Raw genomic sequence first — 19,790 nt, forward strand, 5'->3', positions numbered from 1 at the left:
ATTAACAGGTAAATACAGAAATTGCAGGCGCTGTTCAAACCTGGGCCACCTTGTTTTCAGTTGATATCCTGCCCTGCAGTACGTTCCAAAGAAAGCAATAGAAGGATGTCCTCGCCTGGTGACTTTTGAGTCACCCTGTGTCTGATCTATGAATAGCCTGAGACTAACACATTGTCATTCTGGTGCTCCAGGCAGAATACTCCAGCAAGGACACAGAGACAGAAACCAAGGCCGAACCGGAAAAGGCAGAGTAAGTTTCTGTTACAAAAATAACCCATATGTAAAGACTTCTACATTATAAACACTATTAGAATGGTTTTTTTTTGGTAATAACAGGCTATAAACAGAATTAAAGGAACACGAAAGAAACCTATTGTAATAAACTGTTAACATTCAATAACACATTAATAGATGTGTTATAAATGAGCTATACATTTTTGAACTCTACTCAATGCGTGTCTCTCAAGACACTGCACACCACAGGTGCAAAATGCAAACCGCAGCAAGCCAATGTTGCACACTTAAAATAATGAAACTTAGGGTGTTGAAATAGTCGTTCTTTATTTCTAAAACTGGAACAGTAAAGAGAAACACAAGTAAAGACAGCGTTGTTACTGCTTCCTCCACTAGCGATTGCTATTACGTTGTGGATAATTGCAGTAGATGGCTATTTCGTCCCCTACTATCACATACATCCTGCGCCAGACTGCATAATATTAGTTCAAACCGTATGGAGTGCTTCTTTTTCTATTTTTGCAAGGTTTCTGTCTATGTGGCTTTGTATTAATTGTTGCTGTTAAATAAACAATAAAATATTACCTGGTTGAATCTGTGAGGGTTGGAAGTTTCAACACGTTTTTCTGCATATCCCGCACAGAGAGTTTGCATTTGAGTCTCCTGATCCAAATGTGCCTCAAGTCTGGTTCTTCAAGGTCTAGGCAGGCTTGTCTGTATCTGGTGCTGGAGTTCTGTATGTGTTCCTGTGTTATTCCTCTCAGCACAGAGGATGGTGAGAAGAAGGACAAGGCTAAGGAAGAGGAGCAGGCGGAGCCATTGAGCGAGGAGAAGAAGGCACGAAGGAGGAGGCATGGGCAGAAGAAGGGGGAGAAGGATGCCTTCATGGCTAAGTTCTTAGCAGGCTTGGAGGTCTATCAGACTAAAATGCTGGTGAGTCCTGGAGTGAAGGACAGGGTTACTGTGGTGTGACTCCTATATCAAAGCTTGCTGGCTCAGTGCAAGAACCATGGATCTTGAAGCTCTTCAATCTGAAATCAAATGTTTGATTCTTGCTCTCAGACAGTGAGCTGTGAATCCTATAAGAATCGTAATGGAAAGCTTTGCAGGGAACGTGTTTCTTTTGTAATTTCCATACAGGGTTTTTCACCCATTGCAGGGTATGCTGCACCGTCACTTTATTTGATTTTCATCAGCAAAAAGACTAAATCAGGGCGTTTCAAATTACTAACTCCCAATTATTTTCTGTTTCTTTTGTTCCAAGTGAGAATCTATTGTACAGTGATGGCACACTATTCCTTTAATGGGACAGAGAGTTATTGACATACCGTAGGATTCCAAATTTTGGATCGAAATGCTGCATCAGTCAATATTAAGTCAAAATTAAAGACTTGCTTTTATAGTTTAGTCTTTTTTTACCTAACTTACAAATATAATAGTTTTTGTATTTTGTTTGCTTATTTTGTAATCTTGTCTTTATTACTCTTCTTAATTTCTTGTTTTCTTCAATTGTTCAATTTTATTATTATTATTATATTATTATTATTATTATTATTATTATTATATGTATTGTTACTTTGTATTTTTACTACTTCTTGATATTGCATACTTCTTAAACGAAATGTAAAGTGCTTTAAGATACTGTAGTATGATAGGCGCTATATAAATAAAATACATTGAAATTGAAATTAATTATTACTATGGGAGCCGTACACCAGAACAGTAAAACCCATCAAAACTGTAAAGGTTTTCATTCATCCAGATCACCAGAGTTTTTTTGATTTTTCAGAACTACCTGGCTAGAAGCTTCTACAACCTGCGATTCCTTGCTCTCTTTGTTGCTTTTGCCATCAACTTCATCCTGCTCTTCTACAAGGTAACTATAGCTGTAGCATACAGGACAGCAGTTTAACACAGGCTTTGTCACACCTGAGTCTAACAAGAGTCCGCGTCACTGCTGTACCTGTGCAGGTGACCGGGGAGGAGGAGGATGAAGACTCTGACCTCTGGAATGGAGGTGAGGAGGAGGACGATGATGATGATTTCGGGATGGAGTTCTTTGTGTTGCAGGAGAGCACCGGCTACATGGCCCCCACGCTGCGGTTCCTTGCCGTCATCCACACTATCATCTCCTTAGTGTGTGTCGTTGGATACTACTGTCTCAAGGTAGGTGGTGTCAAACAAGCACTCCTTTACAGTTACTGGATTTCTGTGTGATTATCAGTTCAAACCTAAAATCAGAAACTTTATAGAAGCATAACTAAAACAACCCCCGAGTGTTTATCTTATAAACCCAGAATGAATACAGAAGAGTAGTCCTATTGAGTTTGCCCCCTGGTTTGTGTAGCAGTTTACTGTATTTTGTTGCAATAGAGGTACATTTTGTTTCCCCATCTGTGCTGTTGTTTGAATTGAATACATCATTTCCCAGTAAATTACCAGAAGGAACAGGTCAGTTCAATTTTCAGATGTTATAAACATGATTCTTAGTCATTGACAAAGATCCCCACAATTTCTACATATACATAAACAAAAAGCAAGTGCAGAGTATACTCAGGTTACAGTATTCTATATTATGTGTTTTTGGTTCTCGTGGGCACTACCACCTTTACAATTGTATCCCTGTCGTCCGAGAATATGTATAAATGTCTGTGTACCTGAAGCCTCACAGCCTGTCCTGCTTTTCCCTATTTTGAATACTAATCATGTGATATCACAGAGGTCGTGATACTTTCACAGTGATGAACTTGGTCTACACAGGAGTCGCACCATGTATCTTGCAGCAGGATAATTCCAGCAGATGTTTAACCTGACAGTGTCAGACCTGTTTATGTCTGCTGGTTAAAAAAGTTCCAGCCCTCTGTAAACAGTGTGCTCTGCAGTTCCAGGAGTAGCCTGAGGAGCATTGGTCCACTAATGTGCCCTGTGTTTACATATGTGGTTGTGGATTGTGACTGAAGTGCTTTTCACTGTGCCCCCCACAAGGTTCCTCTGGTTGTGTTCAAGCGTGAAAAGGAAATCGCTCGAAAACTGGAGTTCGATGGCCTGTACATAACCGAGCAGCCCTCTGACGATGACATCAAAGGACAGTGGGACCGCCTTGTCATTAGCACACCGTAAGACAGATACACAGACACACGCTCACACAGAGAGGCACACAGACTTGTTATTTCAAGGTGTTAGTTTGCTTGACTAAGAATGTGTACGCAGATTTAATGATTCCATTTTCTGCCACTGATCCAATCAAACTCAAACTTGACTAACCTCTTCTATGGTAAGCAAGCTAATATCATTATAGATGTTGGGAAATTCTTGCCCAGAACTGGGCTGTAGATCCCACACACTTATATCCTCTTCATTTAAGGTATTGCATTTCTAGTCAGTGTTTGTAACAATCAATAAGCATGCACATACACACAATTATTACATTGATTTCCCAGTAATGTATTGTTTTTATGTAGAACAAACTAATGATATAATATATACACACAGGGACAGACACATGCTGCTGCTAATTTCAATGGACTACATCCTCATTTATGTATTTTTAATGACAAAAAATTGCATTCACATTAAGTGTCTTTATATGAGACAAAACGGACAGTCAAATCCATCTGCTGTCTATAACCCTTTTAAACGCGTGTGTTTGTCCAGGTTAAACAAAGGCTTGTAACACAGAAATCCATGCTTAATTGATGTGCTCTATTCCTTGAATGAAGTATATTGGGTATTATTTATTCTCTTACTTGCTAAAAGCAGCTGCTTCAGAAGGTGCTAGTTTCCAGTGCTGTCAATGCAGACGGTTTTCTGCAAAAACAGTGAAATGTGTCTTTTTTACCACAGGTCCTTCCCTAATAACTACTGGGACAAGTTTGTTAAACGTAAAGTAAGTATCGTCGTTTTTGATCACTTCTAATCCCTTGATTAGACGACGTCAATAGAAACGAAAAAGTTCAAGCAGTGAAAACACTGTACTGTTCAGTCTACACCACATGTGCACAATTGGCAGCTTTTTAAATGAATGGTTTATTTAAAATAAAAGGCAGGTGAATAGATAAGGTTTACACTGTTAATAGTGTTTCAGGTGTGAAGTAGCAAACCACAGGAAAAAATATTATTGCATATTTCTAACACACACCCTGTGAGATATTCAGGTGTCTGCAACCTTGTTTGGAATAGCATGTTACCCAATTACTAGTGTGTTTTACAGTGCAAAGTCTGCAGTTCAAATTGTAAATTTAGAAAAGAAATATCACATGATTTGGTGCCGGACATTTCAATAGGGATTTGGTCGGGGCAACAAAATTCTGCCAAGTTATACAGAATGCTGGTTTGTAGAGGGGCTGGATTGGACAGGCTTTTCTTTAAAAAAAGATGTTGGGTTTGAATTGTGGCAATTTTTAAGCTGAATCCCTAAGGTTCAACAAACCGCACAAGTTCTCGTTAAAAGGTGTCTTAAAACTCTGGGTCCAGTTGGATGTGAGTCTGCTTTTGTTCTTAGCGGTGGGTGGCGAGGGTGGATATGGGGGGGGAGCGGGAGCTGTTGACAGAGCTCATAGAAAAGTATAATGATGTATTTTTTAAATTTTAATAATTGAGCTTCGTTAGATGCACATCTTCTGGGCATGTAGTTTAACCTCAGTTTTGGGCACACAAGCCAAACAGAAACAGCTGTGTTCCAGTCAATGCCGTGCCAACATTGGCATATATGACAGTGCTTGCTGACCCCTGGTTTAGATCACTGAAGCAGGGCCCTTTGTGTAGCACGGTCATGCATTGAACAGTGCATGCAGTCTCTGTTTGGAAGGGACAAAGGTAGGTACAGGTAAAGCCTGTTGTGCAAACCGGCCTCATGAGGTCTCTTGATGAACTGAAAGCAAACAGAAGGGCTGAGTGAATGTGCTGAGCTCTCTCCAGTCTCCCTGTGCAATCCCCTTCACTGTGGGTCGATTGAAAAGGACCCAATTAAAGTTATCGTTTAATAAGAGAACATAGTGCCTCTCACGCTGACACCAAGCTCTGTCACGCTATCTCGTTGTTGTTGTCTGACCACTTATCTCATAATGAACCATGGTTAGGGACAGAGACTCCCGACCTGGGATGGTGAGGAAACCCCAGGCGATCCTGAGGGTTTCAGCAAAATATTAAAAAAATGCCCCACCTAACATACCAGTTACTTTTTATCTATCAGATTGTTAAATGTCGTTTTCATTGCATATATGAATATGGGGTGTTGTATATACTGTTGGTTGTCATGCTCGCTTCTTTCCTTGTCCCGTGAAGGTCATTAATAAGTATGGGGATCTCTATGGACCAGAACGTATTGCTGAACTCTTGGGCTTGGATAAAAGTGCGCTGGACTTCAACCCTACCGAGGAAACAGCACAAAAGGAAGCAACTCTAGTGTCTTGGTAAGTTGTTTTTTTTTTTTTTTTTTTTTTTTTTTTTGGTGTCAGTTTTCTGTTATTTAAGAGCACATATGATGCATTCCATAAACAGCAATCAAGACAAGACCTAGAGTAAGGCTGCATTCACACTGGGTCCATTTCAGACAGACTCGGTCTGTCTCGTTTCGTTTGAAACAATGTATCAATGTGCTTGAGGTTCACACTTATCTGAGAGCAAAGGGACCAAGTTCGTATTGAATGCCTACAGTAGGAGAATAATGCAGTTTACGCAATTCTGCACAGTTCTCCTAATGTTTGCATTAAACAAAGTAATTTGAGAAAATATACTTTACTATTTTTGTGTTTTGTCCAGTTTGGCAAGATTTTAATGACTGACCAAATTTTTTACCAGAGCTTCAGTTTCTCACATTGTCCATGTACTTTAGGATTGCTACATTTCCACTGTGAAAAATATTTTATTTGTTTATGTATTTTTGATTTACTGACCATGTAGCAGCTCTGAAGCCAAAAATAAGTGTATAAAATAACACAATGATAGTTTAAAAATGAAACAGTGTTACAGATGATAACAAGTCATTAATTTCATTTAGTCAAAACATGTCAAATGTACAAAAAGACAGATTAAAAAGGTAGATCAGCTATTACCATTTAAACATCTGGTATACACATAACTAGAATGATTAAACAAATAATCCATACGATTGTTTATTTTTATTTTTTGAATGCGCTAACAGACTCATAAACCTAATACTCTGCTATTAAAAAATAAAATAAATACAAAAACAAAACCGGGGCTATTAACAATTTTAATGTTTCCGACCAGGACAAAAAATGAAGGCTGAAAACTAATGTTGGTAACCCTAATGCAGTTCCCTCAGATGTTCTTTGTTTACTTCCGAGTCACCCTTAATTGAACTATTCATTAACTTAATAGACCTTTTTAATTTGTTTTCAGCTTTTTAAACAGTTGAAGACTTCAAGTTAATGATATCATTTTATAAGTAACTTGAAATCGGCAACTTTTTAGGAGCTTAGAACAATTAAAAAGGTCTAATTAAGCACAATATTAGTTCAATTAAGGGTTCGATTAAGTATTTGAGAACTTAGTTGGAATGAAAACCATCAGACACAGGGGTCCCCCAGGACCAGGATTGAGAAACCCTGACCCAGGGCATGTAAACACAGAGTTGTTTGTTAAAACTACTTTTTAAACTATAAAGGGCACTTTGCATTACAGCTTCAACCCACAGGACATGCTGACAGACAGCAGGCCTTTAGATTGAAGTTAATGAATAAGATGCTGCAATCCTGCTTAAACCCCACAAGACATATGGAGAGGATCTCAGAATCGCATTGCCATATGAGATCATTAAACAGCCACTCGCTGAACACCTTAGGGCTCCCTACGTAACAAACACCTAGAGCTGGCCTACGGTACGCTGTACGTAACAGTTTCCAGAATAGAATCAGTGCCGTGAGCTAAAATATTACATTACAAAATGGCCACGTGGAATATATTTAAATTTTAAATTTATTTTGAAAATGCCTTCCTGTGCTGCAACTTTTTTTTTTATTGCCCTGGTTTGAGGAGCCAACGTTTTGTTTTTTATACCACACTGCTAGATTGGTGAGTGTGGAGTTACTGATGACTGCTACAGCCAGTGTCGATAGAGTGCAGTGATGGCCACAAATATTAATACACACTTTGAGATACATACACAAACTGCAGAATGTAAGGAACTTTTAAACCTGCCCCTTTAACATGCACTAAACAATAGCGAAGTCCACTGAATAGCACTAGTTGCCAGATTTTTACCCCAAAATACAATTTGTACCATTTTTTTTCTTCTTTTTTGGTGTATGGACGATAATGGAAGTCCAGACATGCTTTATTAATAAACTTTGTGAGTTGATTGTTGTAAAATGAAAATACAAAATCTAAGAACAAATGGTGCACATTGCCCTGACTGAGCTCTGTCTCCACGTGTCAGCATCGCTCAGGGGTTTGGCTACCTTGGGATTTATGTCCTGTGTTATTCTTACAGGCTGAGCTCCATCGACATGAAATACCACGTCTGGAAGCTGGGGGTTGTGTTCACTGATAATGTAAGGGAAACGCCTTTTTTTTTTCTTTGCTAATTTCAACGCTATGAAATGAGTGACAATGCCACTGGCTCTTGGCTTGGCGAGATTCCCTACAAAGCTCTGACTGACAGCCCAATTCGGTCATGACCTGAAATCTTTTACAAGGGAAAGGCTGCCTAGTATATTGTCTATATATTGTCTATATTGTCTATATATCTTATACTGTCTTATATTTTTTTATTTGTACATACAAGTGCATGTACAACTATGGCGAAAAGTTTAGCATCACCCTACAGAATTAACTAATACATTAAAATGAAATTTGCTGAATAATGTTTCATTAACATATTCAATTATATACTGCTTTGTAGTTTTCCAAAAAACTGGCCAAAATTGAAAAATGTGACATTTCGAAATACTGTACCACTATTATGACTTCCGTTAGACTTTTTTGCAATATTTTATAGTTTCTTTGATCACATGATGTGAAATTAAATATCTAAATTATATATAATATACTCTCAATCCCAAATGATGTCTCAATCCTAAAATTCTAGGTGATGCAAAACTTGCGTCCATAGCGGTATGTCACTGATAGCATTGTTACTAACCTAATGCTTTCCTACTGCTTCCTCTCTTCAGTCCTTCCTCTACTTGGCTTGGTACACCACTATGTCTGTCCTGGGTCATTACAACAACTTCTTCTTCGCTGCCCATCTTCTTGATATTGCCATGGGTTTCAAGACCCTGAGAACCATCCTGTCCTCTGTAACTCATAATGGAAAGCAGGTATGCAGAGCGCAGCATCCAAACAGCTTTTTCAGTCGGATCAAGGGAGTAGTACATGCATAGTGGCATGTACGCAAGCAGCCTGTATTAAGAACCTTTTATCAGTGCAGTGCTCATATCGGTCATGTTCATCCCATGCGCACTCAATATATTTAACCTTTAGGCTGTTTTGTAAAGAATGAGTTCATGTAATGAGCAACACAAAAATAGTAAGATAATTTCAGTTCCATTGTTTGTGGCACGCGTAAAAATCAGAAATCATCTGTTGTAGTGGAACAGGATGTCTGTGCAATGATGAAATTGAAATGATTTTGATCAGATGTTTGGAACATACGGGGAAAAAAAAAAAAAATCAGTTTCAGTGTTGTCCCCTTCAGTAATTTGATCCTCTGAGCAAATGGATTCTATGAACAGTCCCAGTTAGGTTGGGGATAGTTTTCACTGTCTGTGGTCTCTGCAGTATGAATACAGTGCCTGGCTGTAAAGTGTAGTGTTGTAGTAATGTGATGTGATGTGATGTGTGTGTGTTGCCTATCACAGCTGGCGTTGACGGTGGGTCTGCTGGCAGTGGTGGTGTATCTCTACACGGTCGTGGCCTTCAACTTCTTTCGCAAGTTCTACAACAAGAGCGAGGATGAGGACGCACCTGACATGAAGTGCGACGACATGATGACGGTGAATTAGCGCTTCAACAAATGATGCAGCCCCTCCGAACTAGCAACTCCACTGACAAGGAGAAGCGGGTCATAAAACTCTTGCTAAAACTTGAAACCATTTCAAGGGAAATGTGGCTCATACTATATCTGAGGCATTCTACACCTTAGATATAAGCCTCATTTCCCTTGAAAAGGAAGCAGTGCAAGTTTAGGATAGAGGATTCCAGGCTATTACATATAGTACTGAATAAGTGACATCAGCACAAACACCCTGTGACATTGATATTAGTTAAATATTGTACATAACAGCCTGGAATCAGCTATCCTAGGCTTGACACTGCATGTGTATTATGTCATACGTGCATAACCAAGCAGCGTAGTTTAAAACATCAGACATGGCAAATGTTCATTTAATTTTGGATTAAACGCGTTATGCATGCCCTGCACCAGTGTGAGTGTGCTGGCGCTATGCTGATCGCCACTGACCTGTGTTTGGCAGTGCTACTTGTTCCACATGTACGTGGGCGTGCGTGCTGGCGGTGGGATCGGAGACGAGCTTGAGGACCCGGCTGGGGACCCCTATGAGATGTACCGCATCATCTTCGACATCACCTTCTTCTTCTTCGTCATCGTCATCCTGCTGGCCATCATCCAGGGTAGGTTTGTTTCACTGTGGGCTTTGCTTCTCTCTCAGACTCACTCCTGCTGGGAAGCAGACACTGAGCTCCAGCGCAGCCCCAAGCTGCTGGAGAGGGTCTGTCTTTAATCTCTCCTTCACCAGCCTTGTCTTACACAGATGTGTATTATTGTGTCTGACATGGAGAGGCAGCCTGTTTTATACTGGGCAGCATAGTACAGTTCAGTGTCCCTTGTCAAGATGGAGCCTTCTGTGATAAGTGTTACTGCAGCGTACAAGATTTGTATTGGCCATTACCAATGCACCCCTAAAACATCCCTCATAAATAGCTTGACAGACTGTGCTAATTAAATTAGTGTCAATTGAATAAGTTGCCCTTTTAACACCAATGCATGAAGTACATTCTTCATTTTTTAGGAATGTGTTAGGTGCTTATATTTAATGAAAAAATAGCTTTTTAAACATATACTACATAAAACAATACTGAGCAAAATGCATATTTACTGTCATTTTTGGTGCTTGTATAAAGTAGTGTTCGGATCTCATTGACAACTATAATTTAAACTATTAAAAACAGGTGGTCACAAAGTTGTACCACTTACACAGCCTTACAGAATGTGGAGTTCAGGTATTTAAATCAGTGCAGCTAATCTGATTTGATATCCTGGAAACCCTGTCCTGATGGAGTGTTGATCTAGTCATGGTATCTCACCACACTGTCCTCTCTCCTCGCAGGTTTGATTATTGATGCGTTTGGTGAGCTCAGAGACCAACAGGAGCAAGTGAGAGAAGACATGGAGGTATGGGACTTCATTTTAGGTGAAAAAGAGTGTATTCAAGACAGATCTTAATAGAGCCATCACTGAAATTGTCCAAAAAATACTTCATTGACAAATAACACAAACGAGGGTCTGTTACAATTACAACAAAAAACTTCAGTGAAGTAAGGAGTTTGTGTTATTGATTTGAATACTTGCAGTATTAAGATCTGCCATTGTTTAACTGAATAGACCCCAAAATAAGGCAGAAGCAAGAACTGGTAATGCCGCCAGGTGTTCTGGCATCTGTTTCCTTGAACATTGCAGGAGATGCACAGGAATAGTAACTCTAATGCTCAGACACATAGTCCTGATTACCCCACACTTCAATCTGTGAACGCACCCATTCCTGCACTGATTAATGTGGCTCAAACACCGATACTTGAATACGAAACAACAGTTGTGTGAATCTATAAATGAGCTGAATTCTCACAAAGGTTTTTAGGAATCGTGCTTCAAGATTAATTGGAAGTTGAGCCTCGGTGAAAAGAGCAATTCTGTTGGCAGTTACAGCTGTTAGGAAACCTACAGCCACCCAGATCAGCTCAGACAAGAATCATTTTACTCCTCGTCAGGCAACGTTTAAGTGGAAGTTTTAGGAGGGCTTTGCTTATTCATTTTGAATGTTGTAATGATGTTGATGCATTACGTTCCTTTCAAGATCAGAATCGCAGTGATAAATCCAAGCAAGGATGTAGGAAACCCTGTATCTTGAAAATGTTTTATGGAAGTCTTTATGTTAAGTAATGTGTAGGTACTGAACGTGTGTGACTTTGAAATGCAAGCCTCTGTATTGAAAGGGATAAGGCAATACTTTTGTTGAAAAGTTTTTTGCTTTTGTGTTTGGCCTGTTTCTAACACATGCTGTATTCCATTTTTAATCCCCAGACCAAATGCTTCATTTGTGGAATTGGTAACGATTACTTCGACAGAATACCTCATGGATTTGAAACCCACACTTTAGAAGAGCACAACCTCGCAAACTACCTGTAAGTATCACACATCCCCTCCTGCCACTTGAAGAGTCTGTATAAAGGGTTAATATCAGTATCATTGAATGATAAGTAATAACTAATGATGGCGCAAACCCAGGAAGCAAATTACTCTATGCTGCTTTCATTATACTTGAAGGCATTACTTTTCTTACAATGTGTTTAGCACTTTAGTAATATTTGCTGTGTTGTTTTGCATTGATATTTTCAGCTGGTACAGGATGCATTAGGTTTGTGGGGGGGGGGGGGGGGGGGGTCCTGCATGTTTCATGTTTCATGTCTTCAAATCTACAAGTACCATGAAGCTGGGCATGTTCTGCTGCCCCAGCTACATATGGCAGCTCTCTGGCAAGTTTGCAAATGCACAGGATGAAGAACACTTGTTTAAAAGGTATTGCAGAAAGAGGGACATTGTAATGAAGTTACTGTTGCTATATAAAGAAAATTATTTTTTTAATGCGTCTCACTACAGAATGCATTGCCATCAATGAAGACTTGTTCTCTCCTCAGAGTTCTCAATCTTGATATTGTATGTGACCCACTGAGGAACAATGCAGTCTTTGAAACTCCCTCTACTATGTGTTAATCTGTTTGTGTGTCTGCCATTGTTCTCAGATCCAAGATAGTTTGTTTTCTCAAGTCTAAAGGTTTGAGATATTGCGAAGTGTATGTTTTTTTACCAGACCGTTCTGCAGTCTCTGGTCATTTATGATGCGGAAGGTATTGTTCCTGTTCTATGTCAATATGGAATGTGTACTCTAGTTCTTTTTTAGTGTGTGTTTTCTTTTTATTGACCTACAATTGCACTTGGTAATACAAAATGGGATCTAAAAATAATTACAGAAAACATTTTACAAACCTGTATTTAACTATTCTCCTGAGCAAATGATATGTTTTGTTGGGGCTACTTTAAAATAACTTCATGCAAACTAGCTTGACATTGAGCTCTTTTAATCTTTTTCTCTCCTCACATTTTAGGTTCTTCCTTATGTACATCATTAACAAGGACGAGACAGAGCACACTGGTCAGGTATGTAGCCTAAGTCTGAATAATTATTACAATATGGGGAGTTTGGCTTTTTTTTTTTTTTTTTTTTTTTTTAAATGTAAGTAACAAAAAATTGGATCAATTACTGCATTCCACTCACGTTATCTAGGTACATATTAAACTCTACCGCAACACTTCAACAACACATCAATTGATTTAACGAGATCTACATGCTGGTTTATTTTAGACCTGTTTTAAGTCAATCTTGAGAAGACACATCTAATTGACACACTGCTGTTAGGTAGTACTGTCTAAAATATTGTATACTTTTCTATTTGTAATATGTCATATATAAAACTATACAAAATTCACTACTATAAGCATTATGCTTTTTACCGATGGAAACCTTAGCATTTGGAAATATAAAAATAGGGCTGATGGGGTGGTAGGGAAAGAAAAAAAAAAAAAACAGTAAAAACTCATAAGGTATGTTCTAAGTTTAAACTGCAAAAGGGGCCAAATCAAACCACCACTGGTACGCTGATGTTGAAGTTGGCTCAGTTTCAATGTTGGAATTGAGCCCATTAAGCACTGTGTTTCAATACTTCTTTTCAGGTTTAAATCTCAGCTGAAACAGCTTGAGTAGAGCGTTGCAATTAAACCAGCTTCCATATTCAAAATATAATATACATTTAAAAAGAAAATTAAATTGATCAAAATAATAGTAATAAAAGATAGTGGAAAACCAAAGCAGGAGACAGAAAGAGAGGAAATTCAAACAAAGAGAGGAAAGCCACCTAGAAAGTTTAAGTGGTCTCAGACAGTGGAGAGAAGTTTGAGCCCATTGACATATCAGAAATGGCTACCATGTAGAAGTTTTCAGTAGACCCAAGCAGTGTAAGCTTGTTTTTCTCCAGCTTGAGAAAATGCATTATACATTTTATCCAATTGGACTAATGAGGGAGGTGCGGCTTGTTTCCAATTAAACAAGATCAGGAGTCTTACCGATAAGGTAGAACAGTCACAAGAGTTTTGGTATTTTTCAAAAGATGAAATGGAGGGGTTCTACAAACATGAGCGGTAGGTACGGGGAGGTTAAATGACCTTGGTTTCACCCCCCAGTATTATTAATTGTAATAGGCTGGCAATAGACTGAGTAATGGATTTTTTTTTAAAAATGGGAACATTTAGTCTGTCTAAACATATAAATGAGAACATGTTTTTAATGAAAATGTTCCTGTAATGTTGGTCCTGTCAAAGCTTCCCGATGGATAACCATTCCTTCTGCGTTCTGCAGGAGTCCTACGTCTGGAAGATGTACCAGGAACGCTGCTGGGACTTCTTCCCAGTCGGAGACTGCTTCCGCAAACAATACGAAGATCAACTGGGTTAGGAAAAATGCCACTGCCTGTTGTATTGAGTATGTGACAAAGGCAAACTGAAATTGTTTTTCAAATCTAAAACAAAACACACACAAAAACACATTGTTTTAAACATACTTAAGTACATGTTAAATAACCACCAACATTTAACCCTTTCTAATCCTATATCCCTGCCCACTGGGATTTTTTGAGGCTACGATTAAAGCCTGCCATCACTTTTAAAAAAGGCACATGTCCAGTATTTCAGTTTAACTAGAATTTTTTTACCTGCTACCTTTTGTGCCAATGTGGAAACTTTATTGCATTTACAACTTGCCCAAACATAGTTTTTAATTATAGATTATTGTGACAAACCTATTACCTTTCTTCTGTATAACCCCAAACCTTTGCACAAGTGTAGTCTTCTCATGAAATACTGGGTTCAGTGAAGTCTCTGTATGGATCTACTCCACCTTTACATGCACAAGCATAGAATTTCAATGTTAATTGAATGTTGAACTGCTACTTATGCCAAAAGTAGAAAAACAAATGTGAAACATTGTATTTATTTATTGAACTGTTTGTCTGGCTCCTACCTGCTTGTTTATTTAGAGAATATGATTCTCCTGAGCTGTCACCAGTTAAAGGTACAAGAAACTCTTCCTACCTTTTATTAAGTTGAAAAAAGAAAAGTGCCTTACCTTATCCAAGACAAAGCTATGCAAGACGATGTCTGTACTTTATAGTTATAGCAGTGCTGTAGTTCTCCAGGTTTAGCTGAAGTAGAATTTAAATTAGGAGAGTTTTGTGGCGTTTGTTTTAAATTTTGTTAAAAAAAACTCAAATGTAAAAAAACTAAAATATAATCTGTGTGTAAATGCACTCCCATTGGAATCTTTTCAGTTGTAGTTGTCCAGCCACAAAACTCCAAACCGTACAACGAAACCATAGATATACAACAAGAATTAATTCGAGGGTTACCTGCTACACCTAACAATAAAGTGCTACTGTATGGCCATTTATGTAGTAGCTTTGCTAACCTGTGCATTTCTTTTGAAAAATAAAAGTATCCAATGCAATAAAATCTGGGGTCTTGAATTAGTCATTTCACTGGTCTTCTCTCATTATGAAACTTCATTACCAAACTGTTGTAGTTTTGTTCCTTTAAAATGTCAATTCCCCTGTCCACTCACTCTTCCATGTGCAATACAAAAAGAAGCAATTTCCAAGAAATCAAGTGAGCCACTTAATTTCACATAAAGAAAAAACACCACACAGTGAACTCCATACAATTGGATACGCAACACATTGATTTAGAAGTCAAAGGGTGATTCCAATACCATTCAGTCCATGCTTTAATTATAGATCAATAAAGCAAAACACAGTTTTACAGGTACAATTTGAGATTCTGTAGTGCATGTGCTTTGGGCAAGGCTGAATGACACACAGTCCTGTCACCTTTTACAAGCAGAATGCAGCAACCATTTAATCCATGGCCTGGTTCCTGTTTAATAGCTGTCATTAAAAGCGATTGCTTTTATGGCTAGCGGGTAGCTGGCGGCATTAAATTCAATGGCTCTGTGTTATGACCCACGAACCCGACAGTCCCATGATCCTGACCCCTGGATAGGGCACTGAACACAGAGGGAGCTGATAAAGCTAGAGTCTCCAGCCTTGACACAGAGGATATAGCAACACCCCTGTATTGCAAAACCCAGTTAAAACTAAAGAGAAATATTGCCTTTGTCACATTTTAAAGCATTTTGTTCTTCAAAAGTTTTAGGTCCTGTACGCTTAGGCATTGGGAAGCATCACCTGTCACCAAGCAACTGTGGAACTGAAAGAACAAAAAAGGCAAGGGCATATTCGTGCAGCCAGATCTTTATGCAATGGGCACTGAAGTGCTTTGGGATGGGCATGCTAGTCCTCGCCTTGGCACTTGGCTGTTTGATATGGTTGAGACTGACAGCCCTGCCTGGTAAGCATCAGGATATCATGCTGTCCAGCCAGTCCTCCAGCTCATCCTCAGTGATTTCTTTCTTCATGGTCGTGTCTGCTGAAGAGGCTTCCTTGCCATGCTCTGACACTGTGGTCAAACAAACACACGATTGTTAAAAGGGAAACAGTGATTCATTATATATGCAGTAAGTGGAGGAGGAAACCATTTCCAGCAGAAAGCCTGGGGGGACTGACAAACTTTCACTTCAAGGCTCTGTCAAACCACCTGATTCTAAGCATCTGCTGTCTTCTGGGTTGAACAATCCAGACAACCCCCTAAAATACAGCATTACACATCACCATGTGTTGCTACAACTGTTTAAATTATGTACTTGTAATTTTTCTTTTCATTGTTAATATCCTGACAACATCTTACACATCTGTTTCAAAGCTCTTTTCAAAATGGCTGCTCTAATGCACTGGGGCTTGAGATCTGTCCTCTAAAATTACTGCAGGAAGAGAGATTTAAAAAAAAAAAAAAAAAAAAAAAACACAACAACATAACAAGTCCTCTGGCTTTTCTTTTCCATACCACATCATGGATCATTACTGCTGTGTCACCTGTTTGACAATGTGTGCAATAATCCTTACACCATCAGTGCACTAGAGCGGCTATTTTTAAAAGAGTTTTGAAACAGACATTAAAGTACACAAAGTTGTCAGGATGTTAACAATGAAAAGAAAAATTAGAGGTGCATTATTTAAAAACAGCTGTAGCAACGCACGGGAACATGTAACGCTATATTTTTCAGAACCCTGCTACTTACTCTCTACACTCTATCAGGAATTCTTAAGTAAATTACCCAGAAACCTAGGCTTTAACAAATATTTTCTTTCCTCTTCATTTCACAGCATTCTCGTAAGTTTCCAAAAGTTTTTTTTTTTTTTTTTTCTACAGCACTTAATATCCTAGTTAGAGGACCTGCTCCCGAGACTTGCTCTTACATTCCACGCTGGCTGTAGAAATCTACAGGCGTGCCTGTCTGTGCCTGTGAATATACAGAGTTCCTAATGTTAATTAAGCAGTTCATCTTCTTACCTGGATCTGCAGCAGCAGCAGTGATGATGTCCACAGTTTCCATGTCTTGGGCTGTAGTTTCTGGCAGAACGCTGTTTTTAGCGATCTGAACTGGGTCTTCTAAAGTAAGAAGCACGTCGAGTTCTTCATCCAGCTCATCTGCTGCTGGCCGGGGTGCAGTGGAGCACAGCGGGTCAGCGAAGGATACAGAACTGGTAAAGGGGGAAGCAGAAGACACGAAGGACTCTGACTTCCCAGCTGAGGGACCTCTGAACTGAGCGACAGTCACGCCTTCCTTCTTGCTGTTAATCATCACTGGGGGCAGTTCCACAGGGGTTGTTACCTTCACATGATAAAGGGTTAAAGAGTGATGACCAGGGATCCTAGCTTTCCACAATAAAAATAAAAGGCTAAAATTGAGCCTGTCCGTCCGTCCGTCCGTCCAATTAGAAGATACACAAACAGTACTATTCAAAAACAGTTAACATGGGAAGTATTTATTGGTACATTTTTAAATTCAAATCAATAACATAAACAAACTTAACATTTTACTTTGAAGACTACAAATACTTGTGTAGTAAAAAACAACAAATAGTATTCATATTAGTTTATCTCAGAGTTAGTCTTTGTAATATGGATAGCTATTGCCAAACTCATTAACCCGATCTTTAGAGGTGATTTTTAAATCAGCAACACCGCACTGGATACTGAAGTAAACTGCAGGTACGTTTCAACTCGAATGTCACACTGACAGTGCGTATTGTTCAACCTTGACCTCTGTTCACCAGAAGTAGTTTTATTGAACAAGTACATTTATGTAAATTTAAAGCAAAATTGCCTATGTTGATGATTATATATGATAAGTGTATTGACCTGGTTATCAAACAACCAAAAAAAAGCCTCAAGTGTAAAACTAAAAATTCTCAGACAATACAGAAAATCTGTGTTTTTCTGTGTTATTCAGCAACAAACGGATTCCTTGGATCCCTGGTGATGACCAAGGCAACCCTATTCTTTACAAGTACAGCCCCATATAAAAACAATACTGTAATACCATTCAAAACCGTACAGAGATTAGATAATGTTCTGCATGCAGTTAGTGTAAGAAAACATGTTTAATTACCTGGACCAGTTCAGCCTCCAGGTTCAACCTCAGGTGAAGAGGGAGCTCTTGAAGGGACTGGGCCAAGGACTGGCAGTCAACGTGCAGAGCCGGCATCTGCAAGAAAAGCACACAAAGGCAGGTCGATTCAGCATTACCGCTGGCACACAGCTGCACTGCTTTTCAAGAAGGGATAAACCAAAAAAAATAAGGTTGGAAACTTGCATCTTCAGACACTGAGCTCAGAGTCATTTTCTTTACATTTACTACATAGAAGCTTTATATTTAAAGCTCCTATGTAGTAAGCAATTGCCCTTCATTCCCATGAGAAAGCAGTGTTAACCCACCGCTGTAGCAGGGATAATATAGCTTTGCACTGCACTAAACTGTCACAAGTCACTGAAACAGACTGAGAAGCAGCTTAGCTTGTCAGGACACATCATGGGCTGCAATGCAATACATTACTTAGTAAGCATTACACTAGACTTAAAATTAAGGTATTTTAAAGTTCTCTGTTGTACTAGCTCAATAAGAAAACATGCAAATCAATCAATTTTTTACTAAAGGTAATGCGATAGTATTAGTACTATTTACACGTAATTGAAAAAATGCTTGTATTAAAATACTAAAAAATACGACTTACTAATATTAATTTCTAAATTTTGAACATATATTAGGCAAACAACATTACATTTGCTTATTACCAGATTTCTGTTGCTGATGAGGAGGAAAAAAATAAATAAATAAATAAGAAACTAGCAACTGAACCCTGAACAGTCTGTTAATTACAGTGTGTACACAAAATAGAAGCAATTGAAGTGATGTACCTGATTGTTAGCTGAGATATCAATCTCCCATTCTTTTTCTTCAGCAAATCGAAACTGAGTGAAAGAATCACCTGAGTAAGACAGAAGATGGGAGATGAGGGCTCTCAGTAAGTGATTACCAGAACAATAAGTTTATATGCACAAAATGTTCAGCTAGGTCATAGTATTTATAAGGATGCAGTGACAGGAGGGCAATTTCAGCTCAAGAGGAGCATATTCTAGGGAGGTGTTTCCTCTTGTTATGCAGAAAAGGATTCCACAGTGTGCTGGCAATGGGGTTGGGGGGGTTCCCAGTCTCTTTTAATCAATCCCAATTCCATGTCAAAGTCCCTCAAAGGAACTGGAAATGGAATTGTAATTGAAAAAAGGGAACGGACCCCAACCCTGGTTGGGAAGAGCTTTGTAACTCATGTCCCACCTGGAGAGAGCGTGTCTGAAGCTTGCAAAAACTGTTTACTCAACATGGAGAATGACCCAGACAAATAAGGCAATGGAAAGTATAAACAACTTAGAGATGAATCAGTGAAACGATGCACCTTGTGTGCGCCGTTACAGTGGAGAAACTGGGGATCATTTCAACATAGTTCACGTTTGCCAACTGCTGCTGATATTCAACCTCTTACCTATTAGACCATTTTAATGACTGATGTTGTCCTGCCACACTACTGCATGTTCATTTCTTGTTTTACAGGTAAGTCAGCTTTACTGTAAACCCGCATTACAGTATATACCTTCTATTGGACCTTATGCTGGTCTTGTTTATTGCCATTTTCCTTGCTTCATTTTCCTTTTCCTCTGTCCCACTTTTCTGCATGGAAGATCTGTGGATTCTTTGCTTGTATTTTATACTTCAAGTTTGAGTTCCATAGACATTTCT

The 19,790-nt window shown here is 38.8% G+C and overlaps 2 protein-coding genes across 19 annotated transcripts in view; one reads left to right on the top strand and one right to left on the bottom strand.

Annotated features, from left to right (window-relative positions):
* ryr3 (ryanodine receptor 3) overlaps nucleotides 1–15,052 on the top strand; it is a 146,022-nt gene extending 130,970 nt beyond the window's left edge. For all 18 annotated transcript variants that reach the window (XM_041267175.1, XM_041267178.1, XM_041267177.1 and 15 more), the window contains 15 exons: nucleotides 192–250; nucleotides 999–1,167; nucleotides 2,024–2,110; nucleotides 2,206–2,400; nucleotides 3,220–3,350; nucleotides 4,078–4,120; nucleotides 5,518–5,645; nucleotides 7,688–7,748; nucleotides 8,370–8,516; nucleotides 9,057–9,191; nucleotides 9,672–9,828; nucleotides 10,545–10,609; nucleotides 11,516–11,616; nucleotides 12,598–12,649; nucleotides 13,905–15,052. In XM_041267175.1, coding sequence (XP_041123109.1) covers nucleotides 192–250; nucleotides 999–1,167; nucleotides 2,024–2,110; nucleotides 2,206–2,400; nucleotides 3,220–3,350; nucleotides 4,078–4,120; nucleotides 5,518–5,645; nucleotides 7,688–7,748; nucleotides 8,370–8,516; nucleotides 9,057–9,191; nucleotides 9,672–9,828; nucleotides 10,545–10,609; nucleotides 11,516–11,616; nucleotides 12,598–12,649; nucleotides 13,905–14,000 — 1,626 coding nt within the window. In that variant the 3' untranslated portion in view covers nucleotides 14,001–15,052. The remainder of the gene's footprint in view (nucleotides 1–191; nucleotides 251–998; nucleotides 1,168–2,023; nucleotides 2,111–2,205; nucleotides 2,401–3,219; nucleotides 3,351–4,077; nucleotides 4,121–5,517; nucleotides 5,646–7,687; nucleotides 7,749–8,369; nucleotides 8,517–9,056; nucleotides 9,192–9,671; nucleotides 9,829–10,544; nucleotides 10,610–11,515; nucleotides 11,617–12,597; nucleotides 12,650–13,904) is intronic.
* A 253-nt stretch (nucleotides 15,053–15,305) lies between these two features.
* The window catches only part of aven (apoptosis, caspase activation inhibitor), a 57,454-nt gene continuing 52,969 nt past the window's right edge, over nucleotides 15,306–19,790 (bottom strand). Inside the window, exons 3-6 of the mRNA XM_041267195.1 lie at nucleotides 18,914–18,984; nucleotides 18,108–18,203; nucleotides 17,006–17,327; nucleotides 15,306–16,054 (exon numbers count right to left, since the gene is read on the bottom strand). Of these exons, the coding sequence (XP_041123129.1) occupies nucleotides 15,954–16,054; nucleotides 17,006–17,327; nucleotides 18,108–18,203; nucleotides 18,914–18,984 (590 nt within the window). The 3' untranslated portion in view covers nucleotides 15,306–15,953. The remainder of the gene's footprint in view (nucleotides 16,055–17,005; nucleotides 17,328–18,107; nucleotides 18,204–18,913; nucleotides 18,985–19,790) is intronic.

Source organism: Polyodon spathula, chromosome 12 (assembly GCF_017654505.1).
Source record: "Polyodon spathula isolate WHYD16114869_AA chromosome 12, ASM1765450v1, whole genome shotgun sequence".
Taxonomy (NCBI): Eukaryota; Metazoa; Chordata; class Actinopteri; order Acipenseriformes; family Polyodontidae; genus Polyodon; species Polyodon spathula.